Source organism: Hemitrygon akajei, chromosome 8 (assembly GCF_048418815.1).
Source record: "Hemitrygon akajei chromosome 8, sHemAka1.3, whole genome shotgun sequence".
Lineage (NCBI taxonomy): Eukaryota > Metazoa > Chordata > Chondrichthyes > Myliobatiformes > Dasyatidae > Hemitrygon > Hemitrygon akajei.
In genome coordinates, this window is record NC_133131.1 from 37795976 (window position 1) to 37820593 (window position 24618).

The 24618-nt window shown below is 39.9% G+C and overlaps 1 protein-coding gene across 7 annotated transcripts in view; it reads left to right on the plus strand.

Annotated features, from left to right (window-relative positions):
* The window catches only part of elna (elastin a), a 227255-nt gene that overhangs the window by 130124 nt on the left and 72513 nt on the right, over positions 1–24618 (plus strand). For all 7 annotated transcript variants that reach the window (XM_073053627.1, XM_073053632.1, XM_073053626.1 and 4 more), the window contains 6 exons: positions 1753–1788; positions 5761–5832; positions 10695–10730; positions 16091–16150; positions 17820–17855; positions 20869–20928. In XM_073053627.1, the coding sequence (XP_072909728.1) occupies positions 1753–1788; positions 5761–5832; positions 10695–10730; positions 16091–16150; positions 17820–17855; positions 20869–20928 (300 nt within the window). The remainder of the gene's footprint in view (positions 1–1752; positions 1789–5760; positions 5833–10694; positions 10731–16090; positions 16151–17819; positions 17856–20868; positions 20929–24618) is intronic.

Below are 24618 nucleotides of genomic sequence, written 5' to 3' on the forward strand. Positions count from 1 at the left end.
CTTCAGCTCTCATAGACCAGAACCAGAATCAGATTTAACATCACTGGCATGTGTCGTGAAATTTGTTAATTTAGCAGCAGCAGCAGGGCAATACATGATAAATACAGAAAAAATGTGTGTTAAATAGTTAGATTAAAAATAGTGCAAAAATAGAAACAATAGATAAATACTAATCTCCGATTATCCCATATTTGATTCTTCCCCCTTTGACTTCCCCCAGACCCAACCACTCAGTCACACACTGGGGGCAATGCACAGTGCCAGATGACCTGTTTATCTATACTTCTTCGGAATGTGTGAGGAAACTGGAGCACTAGAGGAAAACCTTTGTAGTCCCAGAGAGAACATGGCAAACTTCATACAGACAGGACCTGAGATTAGATTTGAAGCCATGTCGCTCTACTGTGAAATAGTGGCTTATTAGCTGCAACACTGTGCAACCCTTCTGATGATTTCTATGGAGAAGATTGGATTTTCTTCTAGCTTGGTTTTGAACTGAGATGGTCTTGTAAAAAGAGTTTCAGATTTCAGTGGAAACCACTACTGGCTAAGAAATATGTTCACTTTCACTTTCTGCCACCATCAAGCCTAACAACACACTCAAATCTTTACCCAGAATTGCTCTGAAAATGATCTTTGATTGGACTTTTCAATGTCAATTACAAAACAATGAACTGCTTAAATAAAAAAATATATTGTTAAAATTGTCTCTGGTGCCTTGTAACAAAGCTTTCTTCGATATTCAATTTAACCCCTTGTCAATTTAATCCAGCCACTCATTTAGCAATCCACATGAAAACTGCATTAAGCAATAAGCTAATAATGGCCAAAAAAAATTCTTATGCTAGTCACATTTATTTGATACAAAATCAGAAAGTCAGCATCAAACATTTTCCCCATAGTCTGACATTTGCCACATGAGATATGTTGTTATTTCTTTCTTGAAAATTATTTTTCTCCACTGGGATTTTAAATAGTCCTAACCAGATGATTCAGAATCAGTTAAAAGATACCTGAACACTATTTATGAGCTGCAGGATTTCTCCTCCCAAAGTATAAATTAGTTTCCCATTTGTTTGTCTCTGACACCATGGGTCTGCAAATTGACTTCCTTGTTCAATGATAACATGGAATGCTTTCTTTTTGAAATTTTAATCATTTTGGTTATTTAGAGTCGAAGTGGGAAATGCAATGAGATTGTCATTCCCCAACGAGATTGGGATTGAATTAAAACTAATGGAGTTAGTACATCCACAAGTGCCCCTTAAGCTTTTTGTCATTATTCTGCTCCAGAAACTTCCACAGAATATGTGTGCGGAAGCTTCAGATCTGACTCCTAAAAATAGCTCAATCCATATATTGTACAAACTTGAGATACAGAAACAGTCACCATTTTCTGGAGAACCCACTGAGTTGAGAAATTCTGTGAGTCACCTTGCATTTATCCAGTAATGTGTGATGTAATATCTGTACACCTCACACTTTGTTTTGTACCTGTTATATGTTACTACTTGTAACTTGTAAAATCCCATCTAATAGCCAAAAGAATTATCAGGACTTCATGTGTCTTTAATAAAACAAGGGACATTGAATTTATTTAAATCTTTTTCGATCTTAAATCTTGTATCACTGTTGTTTTGAATAATTTTGATTAATATTGAATATTTACAAAATACGTTTTCTCTGGAATGAGACGGTGTGGTTGATCATGATTCTCTTCTGTGATAACTTGTCAATTATCTTTTGTTTCAGGTGGCTATGCAGCAGCCAAAGCTGCTAAATATGGAGGTAAGTCATCTTAATTTCTTGGTTCCTTTAAAAACCTAATCTGTCGGTATACCTCTGTCAAGAAGGAGATAAAAGTCTCACAGGTTAAAACATCTCAGTAACCTCCCTACCCTAGGAATGTACTATCTATATCAAAAAAATTTTAAATAACTATTGGCACATTCCTTCAGACAAATATAGGAATGTTGTTGCTATGACTCATAAAACGGAGCTGCTTTCTGCTATATATAAATTAAGAACTTGGTGTTACAAACTCAGGGATCATCAACCTTTCTTACACCGCAGACCGGTTTAATATTGACAGTATTCTTGTGGACCAGCCAACGGGGAGTGGAGGGAAGGGTGTTAAACACAACCGGAATACAGCAATACTCGAAGTAGGTTCCTTATGTCCAGTCTATTCCGCAATTTAGTTTAAGTGGCTATCAGCACTTGCGTCTGTCCTGCTTGGTCACGTTTTTTTCTGTTCAAAAAACTCAATGGGTTTGGCTTTAAGTGCAGGGTGCTTGTACTCAAGGTACCAAAGCAGTTTTGAGGGTTTCATTGCCTCATTAGACAGCCTCCAGGCCCAAACTCTAGCTTCCCGCCCGCCTGCCTGCCACCAGACTCCTTGGCCAGGCGCGGTCGGTCATGGGTGGGGTGAGAGGACAAGGTAAGGGCCGGAGGTCCCTGTGCCAGGGCCACAGTGGTCACAGTCCAGAGAGAGCGACCGACCAAGCGAGGAGTGTGATGGGGCGCGTACCCGCCCCCATTTTAGGATCTACCAGCCGACAAAAGTTTGTCTCAAGGGATGACTTTCAGTAGGTCGCAGCGAGGTAGCTGCTCTGCTGCTTATGAAAACATGAGCCCGAATTAGGTCATCTGCGTAATATTTTAGCACCGGGTTCCCCACGAACACTCGGTGTGCTAAACAGGTTTAGAGGCGGCGCCCATCTGTCCGCGCTCCAGGCCAGTAGCCTCGGCACTTCTCACCAGCCGCGTGAGGGTATCACTGCATTTCGGCGACTGATGACCTCGCGTGCGTTCAAGTTCAACAGTGGGCGTGACAGGGAATGAGGAAAGGTGCAGTTGACTCGTATTGTTTCATATCGCCAAATCATATTGTTTCCTCGCGGCCCGGTAGCACATGCTCTGCGGCCCGGTGGTTGGGGACCACTGTACTAACTGATATCTTCTAGTTGCAATTAATTCCACGTATCTTTCTTATATGTTTAGCTGTGGGAAGTACATGGACAAGATACCATACTTCTAATAATCCTAATACTTCTACTTCTCACTGGTTATTAAGGCAGAATTTCAAAATTTGCATGGTTTTGTAAAAGGGAAAGGTACAAATTTTCTACATGATTGGCTTGATTTGGAGATGTTATTTCATGACCAAAGAGTCCAGAACCAATGGTCATAGTCTCAAAGATAAGGGGTTGGTCATGCTACACTGCTATTATGTGGGTAGATCTACTGCATGTGGCTGTCAATTAAAGAAGAAGCTAACTTCATAAATGAGTGCAGCTAATTGCAAATCCTAACACACATCCTCATCATTTGAGGTTAGCAGATCTCCAACTGCCAGGAGTTCTACAGTTTCCCACCATGAGGTTAGCAGATCTCCAACTGACTGGAGTTCTACAGTTTCCCACCATGAGGTTAGCAGATCTCCAACTGCCTGGAGTTCTACAGTTTCCCACCATGAGGTTAGCAGATCTCCAACTGACTGGAGTTCTACAGTTTCTCACCATGAGGTTAGCAGATCTCCAACTGCCTGGAGTTCTACAGTTTCCCACCATGAGGTTAGCAGATCTCCAACTGCCTGGAGTTCTACAGTTTCTCACCATGAGGTTAGCAGATCTCCAACTGCCTGGAGTTCTACAGTTTCCCACCATGAGGTTAGCAGATCTCCAACTGCCTGGAGTTCTACAGTTTCCCACCATGAGGTTAGCAGATCTCTGGCTGCCTGGAGTTCTACAGTTTCCCACCATGAGGTTAGCAGATCTCCAACTGCCTGGAGTTCTACAGTTACCCACCATGAGGTTAGCAGATCTCCAACTGCCTGGAGTTCTACAGTTTCCCACCATGAGGTTAGCATATCTCTGGCTGCCTGGAGTTCTACAGTTTCCCACCATGAGGTTAGCAGATCTCCAACTGCCTGGAGTTCTACAGTTTCCCACCATGAGGTTAGCAGATCTCCAACTGCCTGGAGTTCTACAGTTTCTCACCATGAGGTTAGCAGATCTCCAACTGCCAGGAGTTCTACAGTTTCCCACCATGAGGTTAGCAGATCTCCAACTGCCTGGAGTTCTACAGTTTCCCACCATGAGGTTAGCAGATCTCCAACTGACTGGAGTTCTACAGTTTCTCACCATGAGGTTAGCAGATCTCCAACTGCCTGGAGTTCTACAGTTTCTCACCATGAGGTTAGCAGATCTCCAACTGCCTGGAGTTCTACAGTTTCCCACCATGAGGTTAGCAGATCTCCAACTGCCTGGAGTTCTACAGTTTCTCACCATGAGGTTAGCAGATCTCCAACTGCCTGGAGTTCTACAGTTTCCCACCATGAGGTTAGCAGATCTCCAACTGCCTGGAGTTCTACAGTTTCCCACCATGAGGTTAGCAGATCTCCAACTGCCTGGAGTTCTACAGTTTCCCACCATGAGGTTAGCAGATCTCCAACTGCCTGGAGTTCTACAGTTTCTCACCATGAGGTTAGCAGATCTCCAACTGCCTGGAGTTCTACAGTTTCTCACCATGAGGTTAGCAGATCTCCAACTGCCTGGAGTTCTACAGTTTCCCACCATGAGGTTAGCAGATCTCCAACTGCCTGGAGTTCTACAGTTTCCCACCATGAGGTTAGCAGATCTCCAACTGCCTGGAGTTCTACAGTTTCCCACCATGCTGAGTTTCTTTCATTTTTCTCTCAAATAATCAATGTAGCTGAAGAAACGCTGGTCATTCATTGATGCTTGTTTCTATATCAACTTTCCTCAGATGACTGAACCTACATTCTCTATCATAAATGCTAAGTATGCATTGTGTGTGACTTGTTGAGTAAAAGTGCATAATCGTTCAGTTACTCTTCCATTACCGCACGAAAGGAAACATTTTCTACCTCTTGTTTTCAATCACCTTTCCTGTAACAGTACAAATTCCAAAGTCTCAGAGACATTTTCTTTATTTTGCCCATTCCTCCCTTACCTTCTCTGCAACGGAAACGAACCTGTTTTCTGACTCTCAGACATGTAATGTTAACTCTGTTTCTCTTTCCACAGATGCTGCCTGAACTGTTGAATGTTTCTCGCATTTTGTTTTTATTTCACGTGATTCTGTCACAGCCAGTATCTAAACAAAGGAACAAATAATACTTTTGAATGGCACTTTTCAAAGATATAAAGTTTTAGTAGAACTCTAATAATCTGCTGCCTGACTATTCAGAAATCTAGATGTTTCAGCATCTGGCATACAAGGGGCCTAGTTTGCATGTTTTCTGACACACACTACAGACCTAGTTCCCGTCCTTCCATTCCACTAAATATGGCCTTAGTGCATACATGGTCTTTTGACTCACCAAGACCTAGTTTCTATGTTCCTTTTCCAGTACCCAGGCACTAGTTGACTTATTCCCTTTCCACTCACCTGGGCCCCATTTTTTTCCAGTTTCCAGGCCAGAGTCCCATGCTCTTTCTCAATTTACCAGGTTTACTGAAACATTCATGACCATATTGTGTACAACTAAAAAGAGTACTAAACCAGAGTTAAACAAGAGTACTAAGAGTTTTACCATATTTAAATAAATTTAATTACTGCATTTGATCCTTTGATTATGCTCCAAAATCTGTACTTACAGCAAATAAAAATAGTAATTTATTTGTGATAAGTGGTCATGATCATACTGAAGTTTCTTCAGTTCCAATTGAATGTTCTTCTGATAGTTGTTTAGAAAATACAGTTAATTGTACTTCTCCTATGCTGATATTCCAGGTGGTGTTCCGGGAGGCATTCCGGTGGGAATAGCTGGAGGTGGTCAAGGGGTTGGACTAGGTGGTGTTCCAGGTAAGATCCCTCTCAGTGTTGACAACAAGTTTTCCAATAATATCTGTGCCATTATTTGATAACTGTATTATGTTTCATTTCATGGTAGAGCTACAAGTAATCTGAATCAAATCACTGACATACAACCTGTCGTGATTTTTTTTTTTGTTTTGGGGCTGCACTAGAGTGCAATAACATAAAATATCCCTCGGACAGCTGTAGCTTGTTCAGAACACTGATGCTAGAGTAGTGGTCACCAACCTTTTTAAGCCCAAGATCCCCTACCTCGGTCTTAGTGAAAGGCGAGATCAACTAGTTACACGCATCCGCACCAGGGGAGAAAAGACCGGAAGTAAAACCCCGCAACCCGGAAGTAGAAATAATGTAGATATACCCACCCAGAGATATAACCAGAGATACCCAACCTTTTTTGCACCGTGGACCTGTTTAATATTGACAATATTCTTGCGGACGGCCGAAGGGGGGGATGTTGGTGTTAAACACGACCGGAATACACTGATACAGGTTCCTTATGTCCAGTCCATTCCGCAATTTTTTTGCGGCTCTCGGCACTTAGTTTCTGTCCCGCTTGCTCGCGTTTTTTTCCGCTGAAAAATCTCAACGAGTTTGTCTTTAAGTGCAGGGTGCCTGGACTCGGGGTACTGAAGCTGTTTTGAGGGCTTCTGTGCCTCGGACAGCCTCCTGGCCCGAACTGCAGCCTCCGCCCGCCTGCCGCCAGACGCCTTGGCCAGGCTTGGCTGGTCGTGGGTGGGGTAAGAAGACAAGGTCAGGGCCGGAGAGGTCCCTGTGCTGGGGCCGCAACAGTCGCAGTCCGGACAGAGCAACCGACCGAGCAAGGAATGTGACAGCCCCCCCCCCCCCCCCGTAGGATTTATCGGCTGACAGAAGTTTGTTTTAGTAGATCACAGCGTGGTAGCTGCTCTGATACTTACGAAACCTTGAGCCCGTCAGCGAATAATTTAGCACCGGCTTCCCCATGAACATTTAGTGTGGTGAACAGGTTTAGAGGTGGCGCCCATCTGTCCGCGCTCCAGGCCAGCAGCAATGGCGCTTCCCACCAGCCACACTCCGGGCCAGTAGCATCGGCACTTCCCGCCGGCTGCACTTCGGGCCCGTAGCATCGGCAGTTCTCACCGGCCACGCTCCAGGCCAGTACCAATGGCGCTTCCCGCCGGCCACGCTCCGGACCAGTAGCATCAGCACTTCCTGCCGGCCGTGTGAGGCGAACACTGGCGCGAGGGTATCACTGCGTTTAGGCGACTGATGACCTCGAGTGCATTCAAGTTCAACAGTGGGCTGACAGGGAATGAGGAAAGGTGCAGCTGACTCATATCGTTGCCTCGCGGCCTGGTGGTTGGGGACCACTGAATTACACTGTGTAGTGCAGGGGAGCTACACGCATGCGCACTGGGCAGAAGGAACGGAACTAAAACCCTGTAACCCAGAAACAATCTCTCAACAATATTTGTGTATTTATTTTTCTTTTTTTTTTCTGGGATCTACTGGGAAAGTCTCAAAGATCAACCAGTCGATTGCGATCGACGGGTTGGTGACCACTATGCTAGAGTATTCACTAAGACCAAGTAAGTAGAACACATTACTCCAGTTCTCAGATCACTACACTGGCATCCTGTCCATCAGAGGATTGACTTTAAACTATTACTCCTGGTTTATAAAGCGCTGAATAGACTTGGGCCAAAATACATCTCCAATCTTCTGCTGCGTTATGAACCTTCCCGAGCTCTCAGGTCATCTTTAGCAGGTCTGCTTACTGTTCCCAGGGTCAAAACTAAACATGGTGAAGCATCTTTTAGTTACTATGCTCCACGTATAGAATAACCTTCAGAAGGATCTGAAGTCTGCCCCAACTTTAAGCTCTTTGAAATCCAGTCTTAAAGCTTTTTCACTTTGCTGCAGCTTTTAATTAGTATCTTCTGAACTGTAATTTCTATTTATCATATCTAGTTTTGTGATTTTATTCTCTTAAGAATAATATTGTCTGAAAGTTGATGTTTGATTTTTTTAATATATCTTGTTCTACTTAAAGCACTTTGAATTGCCTTGTGTTTGAAAAGTGCTAGACAAATAAACTTGCTTGCTTTTGTGGCAGTACTACAGTGCAATAATATAAAAATACTATAAATTACAATAAGGAATGTATATTAAATTAAACGTGTAGTGTAAGAAGAGGGTGAAAATAGTGAGGAAGTATTTATGGGATGATTCATTGTCCATTCAGAAATCTGATGGATGAGGGCTGTCTGTATGTTTCTTTAGGCTCTTGTATCTACTCTTTGATGGTCGTAATAGGACAGCATGTCCTAGGTGATTGCGATCTCGATATATTGCAAATATGGCTTGAATCTTTATTAATAGACTTCCCTGGCCTAGCATAAGAACAGATCCCTCACTTACCTAGTTTAGAATGAGAGCATCATGCAATTAGAGTCCCAGTTTTCAGTAACCACTAACACCAGCAATGAGGTTGTTCACCACACTACCATTTTTCAGCATATACTGTGTATCCCATATGTTGTGCAGGAAAAAAATCATGATGATATAGCCATTTGCTGAGCCATATCCAATTTCTGTAAGTTCAAAGATACCTCACCACATTTTGAGCTCATTGTATGATCCAGTTAAGGAATTTCCTGCAGAAAATGACTCAAGTAACTAAATTCTCCTCTTTTGTATCTGCAATGGCATATAGATTTTATCTGAGAATCAAGCAAGCAAATCGTCAGCAAGTGATCTTGCTTCTCATTTCAGTGCATTGGTGTTTAGATGGGAGTGGCTTTTTCCCTGTACAGATTTTAAACATTTAGACTCTATTGATTGATGATTGTATTTAAAAAAAGACACGAGTACATGATATAAATGTGAAAAGTAGGCTATTGTCTTTTCCTGATAGGTTATTGATTTCCTCACACAAAAGAACTGTTGCCATGGAAAAGGGTTATGGTGAGGGGATGCCAAATTCCAAATTAAATCATCAGGAATTGATTGAACAAAACCACCAGATTTCCTTAAAAAAAGGGAACTGGAAGAAAATATGCTATTTCTTGGAATTTTTAATCATTGTTGGCCAGCCTTTTTTAGAGACTGTAAAATGTCATGAGGAGCTTTTCCGCAAGATCTGTGATGAATATTGTGGTAAGATGATTGACTCGGCTCCAGAAGTGTTGAATTGACAACTGTTGTTAGAGCTGTAAATTCCAAATGTTTCCATAGAATACAACTATGCTGCAGTAATTTAAGTCATTGTGAGGCCCCACTTGGAGGACTGTCCACAGTTTTTGCCATCCTGCTGCAGCAAAGACATGGTTAAACTCGAAAGAGTGCAGAAAAAAAATCTACAAGGATGTTGCCAGGACTAGAAAGCCTGAATAGTAAGGAGATGTTGGCCAGGCTAGGATTTTATTCCTTGAAACGTAAGAGAATGAAGGGGAAAACTTTTAAAAGTGTTTAAAATTTATGCAAGGCATAGACAAGGTGAATGTTTCTCCAAGTAATGGGAATTCAAAACAATGGGGCATTGGCCTAGGGTAAGAGGAGAATGATTTTAAAGGAACCAGAGGGGCAACATTTTCAAGCAGAGAATGGTGATTATAAGGAATGAACTGCCAGGACTAGTTAAGGCAGGTACAGTAGTATCATTTAAGAAGCACGTGGATAGGTACATGGTGGAGTGGGGCTTGGAGGAAAATGGTCCAAACACTGGAAATTGGAACCGGCTGGGTGGATGACATGGTTGGTGTATGTTGGTTCAGCCAAAGGCCTTGTATGACTCTATTACATGGATGGGTGCTTGGATAAGAAATTCTTAGAGGAATATGGGCCAAACACAAATGGGACTAGCTCAGATGGGCCAAATAGCCTTTTTCCCTGCTGTAAGACTCTGACTGATAAAATTTCAAGTGTTATTCACAAGGACAAATCATGATTGCAGTTTCCATTTTGATTCCTGAAATGGTGGGTTATGAGATATCATGAGATATGATTTCACGGAAATGTACAAAATGCCAATGAGGGTGATAAATTAGGTATGAGGTTTATGAAAATCAATAAAAGAAGCTGCAGCTCCAGGAATTTGAAATGAAATTAATCTTAGACCTGAAATATTAATTCCTTTTCTCTCTCCACAGATGCTGCCTGATTTACTAAACCTTTCCAGCATTTTCTGTTTTTAAATACAGGGTTTATGTCTGGAGTCATCATCATAAAATAAGAGGTTGGCTATTCAGAACAGAGATCAGAACTTTGTCAGGATAAGGGTGTGAATCTGTGGGATTCTGTACCCAAGAGGGGTTGTTGATTCAGTTGCAAAGTACATTCAAGACAGAAAATTCTGGTTATTATGAAAATCAAAGGATATGGGGATTACCACAGGAAAATGATACCAAGATGAAACCTCATCCATGATCTTACTCAATAGCCAACACTTGCTTTCTTTTTTTACGTTTATGTTCTTGAGTTTAAAAAACTAAATCAATCATAATTTGTCAAAAAATTCTGGATTACCTATTTGGTCAGGGATCTATGTTGGTAGCTGAACCTAACTGATATTCAATCTACTTCTGTCCAGTGAGCTCCTGCAAGAACAACATATTTGTGAGATGTTTATTCATTTAGCTTTTTGATCTAAACTGTTGTAAAGTCATTTAGTAGATAAAGAAATTGATTTTTTAATCTAAATCTTTAATAATGTTATCGCACATGCTTTTCTTAGCTTGTACTGAAGATAACTTGGTTAGGATTTCTACAATCAACATTAACATTGATTATTTTGGAAATGTGGTCAGTTGTTATAAATCCTTTACAATGCACAAGGCAAGTCTCATGTTGATTTTTCTTCATTGCAGGTGGATACGCAGCAGCTAAAGCTGCTAAATATGGAGGTAAGTTTTCCTATTTTCATACAGAAAGATCTAGAAATTCTGGAAATTTGACAGTAAAAATATAAAATAATGTAAAGTGCTCACCAGGCCAAACAGCATCTATGGAGAGCAAAATGTAGAGCCACAAGTCTCCAGCATGTTAGGGAGGTGTTCTGCTCCCTAACTAGCTTTATTTAGAGATAGTGGGTGATGCACCATCAATAACTCTCGGAGACGTGAGTCGAGTTAGGCTTTTATTAGCTGGAAAAAAGCATTATTAGCTGGAAGAAAGCACCGTCAGCAGCAAGAGACCACCACACAACATCCTGGAGACTGAGGGAGGAGCAGTGCCTCCAATCGCCTTTATACAGGGGTCTGTGGGAGGAGCCACAGGAGCAGTCAGCGGGGGGGCGTGTCCAGACAGGTATATGTAGTTCACCACAGTGTGGAATAGGCCTTTCTGGCTCTGTGAGCCACACCACCCATCGACCCCCAATTTAACCCTAGCCTAAACATGGGATAACTTAGCTACTTATATTTAGCTATAATTTACCAATTAAGCTGCTAACCGTTAACCTTCAGACTGAGAGAGGTAACCGGCGCACCCAGAGGAAACACGTGTTCATGGGGAGGTCATACAAACTCCTTAAAGAGGGTGCTGAGATTGAACTCCAAACTCTGACAAACCAATCTGTAATCGCTCTAACCATTACACTACCATGGCGCCCTAACTGATTCTGAAATCAGTTACAAACGTAAGATTGATTTAAAGAAGCATATTTGTATTGGCTCCTGTGCTTCTCAAACAAAAGCCCTTCTCCAGTTTTCTCAGGCCCTATTACTTTTCTCACCATTAGGAACTCATTTACAGACTTTGATTTTTATTTTGATGGCTTCCATTATTTTGTGTGTAAAATGGTTTACAAACCCGTTCTAAATATTTTGTGCCAAGCTTGTCTCTCTATGGAATATGTGGAATATCACGGTTTCAGAATTATTCAGGTTCTCCAGTCTTAATTAACTTTCTGCTGATGATTATTGATTCATTTTCTGCTGTAAATCAGAACTTATCAGTTTTAAACTTTTTCTGCCAATTCCCTTCAAAGACATAATGCTTTGAACAAATAATGCAATTTCTTGTGGGATGTTGTAGCCATTTCTGAGGATGAATCCACAATATTATTTAAAATGGATGCCCTGTGCATTTAAGCAATGAGAATAGATTGAACCCATTGCAAGTCAACATATTATAGGTGATACGCATTTTCAGTTGATTGCTTGTTAAATCTGCTTATTTATTATCATTTCAAGCACTGATATATCCAAGTTTCTGATCACTTTCTAAGGTGTAGGCTCTAATAACAGAAATATGTTGGGAGCAAACTACCTTTTATGAGTTGCCAGTCACATATTTTGAGTGTTTTCTACCTTTAACTTTATTGGATGGTGACTCTACAATAACAACATGCAACATCATGGGTTGAATTTTCTCTATGGCTGTTATTTCAAGATCTATATTCATGCAATACTTCCTTCTTTAGTAATGATGCCTGAGCTTATTTAGAATTCATACAGTGAGCTAGTATAGCATAATCTATGAGACCCCATTCTTGATGGAAGCCTCTGTTTCCATTGGAGACAATGTATGAAAACCACCATTCCTTTGAGTGTTATTAACCTTCTTCATCCACATGCACTGAACACTGTGGAAAACTACTGTGTTACAGTGCACAGAGCTGTGCTTAGTAAAGAAATATTTAATTATCATGAAAGAAAATTACTTTAAAATTATTCAATGCAGCACACACAAAATGCTGGAGCAACTCAGCAGGTCAGGCAACATCCGTGGAAATAAATAGACATTTTAGGTCAGACCTTTCTTCAGGACTGAGGATTGATTCAGCCTTCAAAGATAACATGTTTCAATGATTATATAATGTCACTTTTTAGTAAGAGGACTGAACTTGGTACTCTGGATTAATCATAATCAGGTTTATTATCACCAGCAAGTGTCATGAAATTTGTTAACTTAATATCAGCAGTTCAATGCAATACATAACATAGAAGAAAGAAAAAATAAATAAAACAATAATAAAAAATAAGGAAATCAATTAATAAATCAAATAATTACAGTGAGGATTAACTGTATCAGACTTTAGAGCTGCTCCCTACGGAACCACTCATTACTTATATTATAGTCATTGCTCTTTCCCCTTTCATTCACAAAATAAAGGTTTCACTAACATGCTTTAATTAGTGAAAAAAATGCCCCAAAAAATTGATCTACTAATGAATGAACATGTAAATATTTTCATTTAGGAATGCATCATCAGAGGTATAAAATGTGTTTCTATGATATAAACCATAGTCCTTCCTTACACAGAATGCTGGAGGAAATCAGCAAGTCAAGAATCTATGGAGAGGAATAAACCAGTCAAAGCTTTGGGCCAAGACCCTTTGGTGGAATGTCGATTGTTTATTCCACTCCATAGATGCTTTTTGATCTGCTGAGTTCCTCCAGCATTCAGTATGTGTTGCTCTGGATTTTTAGCATCTGCAGAAACTCTTGTGTTTATAGTTCTTCCTCATTGCAAAGATCTTCTACACTGGTTGGCCTTGCTGGAGCAGAAAGATATCACAGACATACACTGGACAACCATGATCAGCTGGTTGCTACAGTCACCAAGAGTTGCTGCAATCTGGGATAACCAACTGTAGACCACAGATGATGGCATTATCTGAGAAAAGATGTGTTGGAAAGAGAAGTCCTGTCATCCTGAGAGATTAAAGGAATTTCAATGCTTACAATACCAATGGGACTGTCATCAGGCTGGGCCAACAATGTGATCCAACTCGCACATGACTGTATGACAGTACCAGAAAACACCCAGGAAATGTTCCCCAGTGACAAAGATAATTTTTACTGAGGCATCTTGTTACTCCCATGGGGCAGCAATTTGTTTATTCTGCAGTTTTATAGTCGGCAGCATCTGATGAACTTGGCATGTGCCCCTATGGATCAGAAACCTGCTTCTAATACTGGAAAATTGACCACTTCTGCCCGACAGCAGCTGTCTCGAAACATACAGCTCTCCTCTTGAGTCCAAGTTCTGCCCTTACGGTTCCAGTAAGGGGTTAAATGCAGTGATACTGTGTGGTGTCCAGCCAGATTATCACAGCTGCAAGTCTTGATCAGTAGAAGTTTCATCCCTTATCTTTCCTTCTTTCTTGGCATGTGAGTCTGTGCCTAAGGCATGGGTCCCTTTGAGAGCAGATGACTCAAGGCTCAGATGCCCAGTCAAGAGCTGGCACTTGCGCAAAACTACATTGGAAGCATTTTATATGGTGCCGCAGTTTCCATATCGGGCAGCAGTTGAAGAAAAATAGCCAATCGATGGCAACTTGTAAAACCTGTACTAACCCTGCGCATAAATTTATTTTAAAATTCTGCTTTTAAAGCAAGTTAATTTCCAGGCCAAGCTTCAGAAGACCAAATTTGCAAGCAGAACTTTAGTAGTGGTCTCTCCAATTAAAGATCCCTTCAATAAAGGGTGAATTCCATTACATCCAGTAATAATGCTGGACACAGAATTATTAAGTTGCATTCACCAGTATCTAAGTACTAGATGAATGTGATTAATCATAATAACGATAATAATACTTTATTGAACTCAAGTGGGAAATTCTTTCATTACAGCAGCAACATTTAAAAACACACATAGCAGTGTGCTAACTAATAAGTACAGAATAATTATTAATAGTGTAAAAATAGTAATAATATAAAAATAGTGTACCAATGTGCAATAATAATGTACAAAATAATAAAGCAGGGACTATTGTACTATGACATGTTTGTATGTTCTTCCTGTTTCGCATGGGTACTGTGTGGGCTTCCTCCCACAGTCTAAGGACCTACTAGTTGGTAGGTTAAGTGGTCATTGTAAAGGGTCCCATGAATAGGCTAGGATTAAATTGGGGGATTGATAGATGGCATGCCTTGAAGGGCCGGAAGGGCTTACTTCAAGCTGGATCTTAATAATTTGCTTAGTGTTCTGATAGAAAACAAAAGCTGCTTCTCAAGCCTGGTAATAGTTGCCGTAATAATATCGAAGTAAGTTTCGCATCAATAGTCTGATCCTTTACAATAATTTAATACAGAGTTTCTCAATCAGAATTATGTGAGAGGTCACTAGGGATTTCGCGAGAGATCTTTAAAAAATAAGCATCATTTTTTGCACATGCAATGCTAGCGCTCACAAGGGTGGACAGCGACCGAGCAGCCCCCTTAGCAATCTTGTTAGAGGTCTTTCAGGCAGTGTGGCAGTTGGACAGTGTTTATTTGTTTGAGCCAATACCCAGTTTTTGATGCAAGATACGGGACACCATTGATAAGTGGTGAGCACTGTATTGCACAGAGTGGGGGACGGTAGGCTGATGAGGAGTGTAAAGTGCATTTTACAAGCTTTGAATGGACACACCCAACTTGGACTGTGACATCAGTCTCTCCCTTCTCGACTACTTCCCCTTACGTGCTGTTCACTGACTTATGGCAGCGACCAAACTCTACTTGCGTAGTGAAAAATAGGAGGGAATTGCCACTCAATGGAAAGCAATGAGCATTTTGATGCAGTTTTCAACTTCTTACATGTGTGGGCAAGCTTTTTCTTGTTTAACAAGGATCAAGAGCAAGGACAGAAATTGTCTAATTTCAGTTGAAGGTGAAATCCATATCTCAAGTGCAACCCAGAATTGAGTATTTGAACAGCAAAAAAGTATAGGTTTCACATGCTAGGCCTATATTTGAGCCTGATCATGTCACTTAGTAAGAAAATGCTTTTTCAAAGTCTTGAATAAAATTATGTCTTGGGCTATATTTTTATTCACATTGCTTTGGCTTATGGTTTTTAATAACTTTACATTGTCAATTAATTTTCATGTTGTAAACAGCATTAATTAAAATCATTTTTAAAACTTTATTTAAGTTAAATCCACCGAGCCTACCTTTGGAAAAATTAAATCCCATTTTGGCTTAAGCCAGTTATTTAACAGAAATTTATTTTATTTGCCTATGACTTTTTTTAAATTTACGGAAGGGAGAGAAAGAGATTAGTGCAAAAAAGGTAAGCTAAGCTTAACTACTTGTCTTTTTCAAGAAAGGTTGGCTAAAAAATCATTCTCTACTCAAAACACGTTGACAATCATTTTTGGATTATTATATCTGCAAGTTACTGATCACGCTAACGTACCGTGAGCTCTAGATATAATAATTTTTATGCAGGGGTTCCTTGAGACTGAAGATTTTTTCAAGGGTTCCTCCAGGGCAAAAAGGTTGAGAAAAGCTGATTTAATAGTAGATGATGGTAACTCTGTTTTCCTGCTAGGAGGACTTCGTGGAGGCATTCCAGGAGGTGTACCTGGAGGTTTTCTCGGGGGGCTAGCAGGTGACTTTTACAAAACCTTTCTTTTTAAATTGTTAGTTTTACCATTGACATTTTCGTATCAATGCTACAATTCTTTAAAATGAAACCCTGAATCCAGTGACCAGTGCTCCTGGTGATGTTTGATCTCTTATTTTTCTGGATTTACAAACTTAAAATGTATTTTTCTATTCCTGTTTTCTGCACAATCTGCAGACTCCTCTCTCCAGAATGTTAAGCAGGAAACATACGTAGTTTTTTAGCTACAAGTATTTCACTTGTGACACTACATTGGCATAATTCCTCATAGTCAAAGCTATTTAAGTAAATAATTAAGTAGTTTTGTTTAGGTTCCTGCAGTTCTTGCAAAAAAAACATGCTATCATGGTGTTCCTTAGCATGGATCACCACATGGGACATCAAAAAAACTTATTTAAAAATCAGGGATACTATGGAATACGAATAGAAAATACTTGAAATACTAGAGAGACAGTGAGAGAGAGAGAGAAAATAAACAGGATCATGCTTTAAGTAATTTTGAAATGGTGTGAGAGTTAATTAAAAACACACTTTTTATCATTAAAAGCATTAAAGCAGTCATATTCACAGAAATGAATATAGTTTCCCTTTTCCCTAGTAATCCATTGACCTACATTCCTCAATGAACCAAATCCTGCTCCATATCTGACCTATTGCAATGTCTAGCTGGTGATTTCTAAGCTAATGAAAAATTCTAACAATATTGGCCTCCAATGCTGGAGTGAACTGATGGAATCAGTTTCAGACCTCAGATACATCCATCAGGCTGAATGCTGGCAGCTCTAATTGGAACCACTGACAAAATTCAGCAACTTATGGCCATTATTTCAGGTCAGAACTTGCATTAGGATTATTGTTGACCGTGAATGTTGATCTGGTTTCTCCTGGGAAATGCTGTCACTTCTATTTCAAACAGTCTGCATTACTCAGAGTAGGCATAGCTAAGTTTTGGAATTCCCATGCAAACACAGAAGTTCTGAACTTACCAAGCATTAATAGCCATTTCCTGACTCTGCTGTGCTGCTGAATCCCTGCAGAACAAGATTTTGTCATATATTCTCTCTCAAATAACTTGGTGCATTAGGGTGAGCTCTTCCTTTGCACAGGCTGTTTTGTTTAAGTGTTTCTATTTTTATGTTTTAGTTAAATAGATATTTGTGTTTTAGTTTTGTTTATGACATTGATGGGGCCAATTCTATTGGTCTTGTTAAAACAACGTATGGTGTTGCAGATCATCATTTTGGGCCATTTCCCATTGATAGAATATGAGCAACAGTAATATTTCAAGGAAGAGCAGTATATTCCTCATTTAGAACTGTACAATTTGTAACACAATAATTATTCCACATCTTTGGCCATTTGCTTTTGCTACTTCATTCTTTTTGAATGCCACCAGTTGTAATGTTATTTGATAATACGAAAGATTATCAATTTTCCATAATAAAGTAAGTTTCACATCTGATCTAGTAGCTTTGTATTCACGCTGTTTTGAGATCTGCATTTGAACAACTTGGGTTAAGAGCGGAAACTTCTGCAGTGGTTTTTACCTACAATGAGGTGGTGCTGTTGGCTGTCATAAAGTTGTTCATCATTCTGTTGTAGATGCAACTGATCTGTTGTTCCACTGTAACTCGTTGTTCCTTTGATGTTACAGGTGCCTACAGGGCAGCCAAGGCTGCTAAATATGGAGGTATGATTTCTACTTTTGTAATTTACAGAAAAATCAAATTATTAGGATATGGGATATTAATAAACACTGGGTATAAAGCATGCTGAACCATTAAATTTATCATCTATAGAAGAATGCATTTGAATCTCTGTTACAGCTTCTCACAACAAACTTTTCCAAACTATTAGGATCTGTTTACTATATAAATTTAAAAATTGGAATAACTTTAGAAAGAAATGCCGTTCTGTAATTTGGCTGCACTGAATCTGGCTACGAGTAATTGCTGACTGAAGTTACAGTTATATGAACAGAATAATATCTGTTGTCTGAGGACTCAGAACATTGGGAGATCACACCAGGCACTCCACATTACGGTCCTGTTTTAATTACAAAGGCTTTATCCAGGGAAAAGCCACACAAGAAATAAACAGTGAAAATCCAAACCATATGCGTACAGTACACCATTATGATCTTGTTCATTCACTGGGAGAAAGGAGGCATCTATACTAAAAAGATACATTGAATAAATTATGCCAAACAGCAGAAGTCGTAGTTAAACAAAAAGAGTGCAAAAGAATCGATCCCTATACCCTGCCTTACCTACTATGAATGATTTGATTCATATTTGGTTCGTATTTTATGTAAGTTAACCAATTTTAACTATTTCATTTCACTCTGTGGTTTATTTGGCATTAGGTGAAATCAATGGGTTACTATTTGTAGATTTTAAGATTTTATAATTTTCCAGTTAGGATTTGGCCATTTATGGATAACAGGAAGTATTTCTTCTACATGGAACGTAGTGGAAATTTGTTACTCAAAATCCTATGGCTACCCAGTGAATTAAACTTCCACAATGAGATTGAAAGATTTTTATTAGGAAAGGTATCAAACAATTCCAATCAAATTTGGTAAATGAAATGAAAATATGTAAAGCAGTACCAAACTGAATGCTTAAATTAACCTAAGCTGAACTGGCCTTCACCTGTTTCTGTATTTTGGACAGATTTGGATTTCAAAGTTCTATCATCAAAGTGTACAACTCTGAAATTCTTCATACCTCCGGGTAGCCATGAAACCAAGAAAGTAAAGAAAGGCAGCACAGTCATCAACCCCCAAATCCCACCTCCCCACACAAAAAAAACAAAGAAAAACGGATCAGGCGCATCGACCCCCAAAACCTCCTCCCCACACAAAAAAAGAGAAGATCAGGCGGAAAAAAAACCCAGAGAATATAACAAGTGTAAGACTGAAAGAAAGAGTCTATAGTCCAAATCTAAAATGCAGCGAAATCCTGGACAGCACTCTCCAGGTGCAGCGGAAGGCTCTCACCTCTTCGGTACAGAGCAACCGATCATAAGGCAAGCTGGTGCTCACCCCCTGCACTCGCTTCGATGTTTCAACCTTCATCGGCACTTTAATCAACAGACAATGGAAGCTTTACTCGGCGAAATGGAGCCAGGTGTCAGCTTGTGCCCCGTCCTGCAGCCTACCTGCTGGGAGGTTCGCGCGTACTGCCCCTGCCTCCCGCAATCTTCTCGGAGACTGGCAGAGCGCTGGAATACCCAAAGGATCTCCAAACTCCCACAATCCCCTTGATGTTTCAATCAGCCCATGCCACTTTAATCGGCAAAATGGGGTCAAGCGTTGGCTCGCGCGCCATCTTATGGCATTCTCGCCACGAGGTTCGCTCGCACCGCCTCTGCCTCCCGAATCCCCTCAGAGATTATGGAGCACTGAAGCACACAAACAATCTCCAACAGCTCCACAATCCCATTCAAGACGAGAAACAAATGTAAAAGACATAAAAGAAGTGATAAAAATGGTTTAATGATCTATCCGGAAGATGTCAACTGAAAGAGCATTGTACGCAGGTGCCATCTTGACTGGAACTTCTTGAGTACAGTAATGAGAATTTATTACTTACTGGTGACTTTTTGTGATGGTAGAGTTGTTACGGTCATGTATCGGACATTCACAGAGCATATATAAGCTGGATAAATATTTGCGATAATACAAATTTTGAATGCAGTTTTTTGCTATCACACTTTATCTAGTGAGGTCAGAATGTATTGCCCATCCCTAATTACACTTGAAAGGTTGTGGTGAGTACCTTCTTGAACTATTGAAGGTACTGTGTACTTCCACAATGCTAATGTGTAGAACTACATCCAGGTTTTAAATACAGCAAAGATGTGGTAAAGATGATGATCTGAAGGCATGTGAGCATTTGATCACATTTCTTATTTCCCCCTCCCCCTCCTACTTTCAAATCTCTTACTATCTGTCCTTTCAGTTAGTCCTGATGAAGGGTCTCGGCCCAAAACGTCGACAGCGCTTCTCCCTATAGATGCTGCCTGGCCTGCTGTGTTCCACCAGCATTTTGTGTGTGTTGTTCGAATTTCCAGCATCTGCAGATTTCCTTGTGTTTGACATGTCTCATGATTCGGCTTTTTGGCAAAAGAAAGCAGCATTCAAGTTTTGTTAAAGGCTGTGTTAGTGATACCACACAATATGAACTATTGTGCAGAAGAACAGTATGGAGGTCACAGTAACTGGAGAAAGAACCTAAAACAAGAGAAAATATGCAGATGATGCTAGAAATCAAAGTACTACACACAAAATGCTAGAGGAACTCAGCAGGCCGGGCAGCATCTGTGGAAAAGAGTAAACAGTTTACTGATGCTGCCTGGCCTACTGAGTCCCAAAGAAGAAAGAATCTAAACTGAGTAAAGTTAGACAGGAAGAAGTAGGTACAGTAAGTATAGAAATTTATACGGTGAAATCACTGTGTATCCTGCTTTGTGACACTATTTCAAGAGGATTAAATCAGAAGAAAATTGAGATAAGGTAAATGCATCAAGTCCCTGATTCAAGGACTTTGACCAGCTTTAGGTACATCTTGGTAATGAAGGGTGGAAGAAATGGAGGATAAACAATGGCTGAACCATTTCTGTGCCTAATGTGTTAACTAACAATAGGTCAGTTTTATACACATGTTAATTGTTGTATCTCTTCTCTGCTGACTTTGCAGCTGGTGGGGTAGGAGCTGTGCCTGGAGGCTATCCAGGGGGTGTAGTTGGAGGTTATCCAGGTAAGATTTATTTAATCATTGCCCTCACTGTATGCAAACTTCAGTATTACTGTTGTCAGTTTTACTATCCACTCCATTGGCACGTTAAGATGCCATCGTGATTGTCAGTCATTTTACATCAGAACTACCAATACGGCTGTAGAGCCTAAATTATCAGTAAATATACCACACCAGCCTTTATTCCATTTTGTGCTGTGAAAGATTAATGCACCTATTTAGTTGAATTTCAACAAATTGCAATTTTCAAAGTATTAGCTGTTCTGAATGGGGTGTTGCTGTTAATATTATTTATAAATGTTCTAATCTGTGTGAGCCCCACTCTGCTCTGTCATAATTTGTCAATTCCTTGTTACTGAGGGTGCTCTTGCAGCTAGAGATGTTAAATATGCAGGTAAATCATTCTAACTTCATACATTGTATGAAAATATTAAACTATTGCTGTATGAGTAACCAAAAAAATTCAATGCTAAAGTTTTTTGTGAGTTTGAAATGTACCAGAACAATTAATTGCATCAAAATCCATCTGAATTCTAGTTACAATTTTGTAAGAGGTGAACTTTTCAAAATACTGCGATCATATCTTCCCAATTTATCTCTAAAGTGTCATTAAAAACAATATCAACCTGCAATTCGGCAGCATAGAATTTAACACTGAGAAGCTGCTTTCTGATTCGAGATTATGGGTTCCATGAACCAACTATATTCATTATCAGACAGAACGAGGAATTGTAGTTAAAGCACAATTTGTCTTGTCGTAGTTGCACTTCTTTTTTTTGGAGAAAAGCCAAGAGATATCTCACCACATGAAAAGCAAGTCAGAATCATGGACACATTCCAAGATGAGATGTTTGAAGACCTGTATCTAAATGCTTAATGGAATATCAAAAATAAAGAAAATACTGCACTATCATATTACAGAAGTCTGCAGAACTAGAAGGTTCAGGAACTGCCCAAAGTCTTTATTTCCACAATTAAATAATAAACAAAGCAATTATCTTATTCATTATTTACTAACTTATTCATTAGTTTATAATTGTATTTGAAGCTGGTGTCAGTTATTTTGATAATTTCCTTTAAATTATTGCTTTGCCAACATTTTATTTCAGCAATTTGTCTTCATTTCATTGGCGACCAATAATAATACACAATACAGTTACTTAGAAGTGACTAGACATAAGCAGTAAGTCTTATAGCCAGATGCAACTGATTTCTCACAAAGAACTGAAACTGAATGTGGAAAAGTGTAAACAGTTAATGTTTTGAGTCAAGACCCTTCGTCAGGACTGGAGGAAAAAAAAGATGAGAAGTCAGTGTAAGAAGGTAGGGAGAGTGGAGGAAGAAACAAAGTGATACTGGGAGTGGGAGAGGAGTGAAGTAAAGAGCTGGGAGGTCGAATGGTGAAAGAGATAAAGAGCGGGAGAAAGGAAAATCTGATAGGAGAGGACAAAGTCATGGAAGAAAGGGAAGGGAAAAGAGCACCAGAGGAAGGTGATGGGCAGGTAAGGAGATGAGGAGGGAGAGGGAAGTGGGAATGGGGAATAGTAAAGAGGGGCGGGCCATTACCAGAAATTTGAGAAATTGATGTTCATGCCATCAGGTTTTAGGCTAACCAGACGGAATACAAGGTGTTTCTCCTCCAACCTGAGTGTGGCCTCATTGAGGCAGTAGAGGAGGCCATGGACTGGCATGTAATTAAAATGGGTGGCCACTGGGAGATCCCACTTTTTCTGGCAGATTGAGTGTTGGTGCTCAGTGAAGCAATCTCTCAGTCTTCGTCAGGTCTCACTGATAAACAGGAGGCCACACCGGGAGCACTGGATACAGTAGAGGACACCAGCAGACTCACAGGTGAATTGTCACCTCACCTATAAGGACTGTTTGGGGCCCTGAATGTTAGTGAGGGAGGAGGTGCAGGGCCACACTTGGGTTAGATACCTTATATTCCATCTGGGTAGCCTCCAACCTGATGACATGCATATCGATTCCCAGACTTCTGGTAGTTCACACCCCCACCTCTCCTTCATCATTCCCTATTCCCATTTATTCCCAAGTGAATAAACAGTCGACATTTTGGGCCAAGACCCAAGAAGCCATATGGTCTTCTCCTGTTCCGATGTTTGTATCTTGCTGTTATTTATGTATTTTGTGTCATGACAGTCATATTAATACATGTTTTAAAGGCATGTTGCAACAGAATTTTCTATTGTCAAAACAGATTTGATTTTTTTAATTGTGCTCTCACAAAAAATAAAATGGAAAACTTGGGATTTGTGACAAGGTATGTTCCCTCGTAGTTAAGTTTACTATATGCACATGTACATGTCTGGACAGGTGCAATGAGAAACTTAACTTGCAGCAGCAACACAGACACATTGCTTCATACAGCAGAATTTACAATAAAAATATAGCAAGCATAAATTATGCACAATATTTACATAAAAGGAACACAATTAGAATGAAAAAAATCCAGTTCAGTGCAGAGTGATCCAATTGATCATGGTGGTGCTAACTGTAGTGATTAAGGTTTTGCTAGTTAGTTCAAGAACTGAATGATTGATGGTTTGCAGATGTTCTTGATCCTTCTCGGTAATATGGCAGTGTATTAAGTATGAATATTATGTTGTTCAGATTGTACTTGATACAGTGATTGTAATTGTCATTCCAGGAAGAATATCAGAGGTTTTCTATCAGGTTTGGGAGGTGAAGATGTAGGTAATTTGTTTTTTTAATAATTACACATGAGAATTGTTTCAATGAGTTGCGTGCAAGTGGAAGTTTTATGATAGTTTGCCTGTTGGTGTTGGTCTTGCACTTTGTATCCATGTTGCAGTGTGCTGAATCCTGCGGCGTTTAGGACAGTGAGAGGTATGCTTAAAGAAACATATAGCGATCATAGGGACGCATGTGACAGGGTAGATGTTGAAACGTTTCCACCAGAGGGAGAGTCCAGAAGGGACATATTTACCATACAAAATGATGGCTCAGTCATTTAAATCCAGAGGAGTATAAGAATTTATTTTTGCAGAATGCTTTCTCTCTCCAGGAAGATTGTGGGAATTAGATCAGTGGAGGTTCCTAAAGGGAGGCAATTAATAAATATTTGGCAGATTGGAGAACTGGGGGTGATGAGGAACTGACACAAAAGAAGTGTTCAGGCCTTGGGTAGATCAGCGAGTGGTCCACTCCTGCTCCTATGTTTGTGGCTTGACTAGGTCTGACACAAAACCAAGGAGATGCAAATTTTCTGAGAAGAGACTTGGAATCTATGATCTCTCAATTTTGGAACTAAGAGACTCTAATTTTGAAGGCCCCAGCTTTATTGGTCAGTGGCTGAGAATTTTCTTTGCTCCATACTTGTTTCCTGAACAACCTGCAGCTCTCTGTACTTGTTTTCCAATAACAAGTACACGTTGCCATCTGCAAGTCTCTGCTATTGTGAAAAATTTTGGGTACGCCACCCTCCTAATCAGGTTTAAAACAATCCTGTTCAAGTGTTTCAAGGGGACTATCTGATGAAGCGAAAAGGAATGTTCTTCCTTAGAAACACTGAATAATGAGAATACACTCCTGTTTTTAGCTGTGTCGGACATTAACCGCTTCATGTTTAATTAGGATTTTTGACCTGAAGCATTAACTCTGCTTCTTATTTGACAGCTGTTGCCTGACCTGCCAATATTTCCAAAGTTTTCT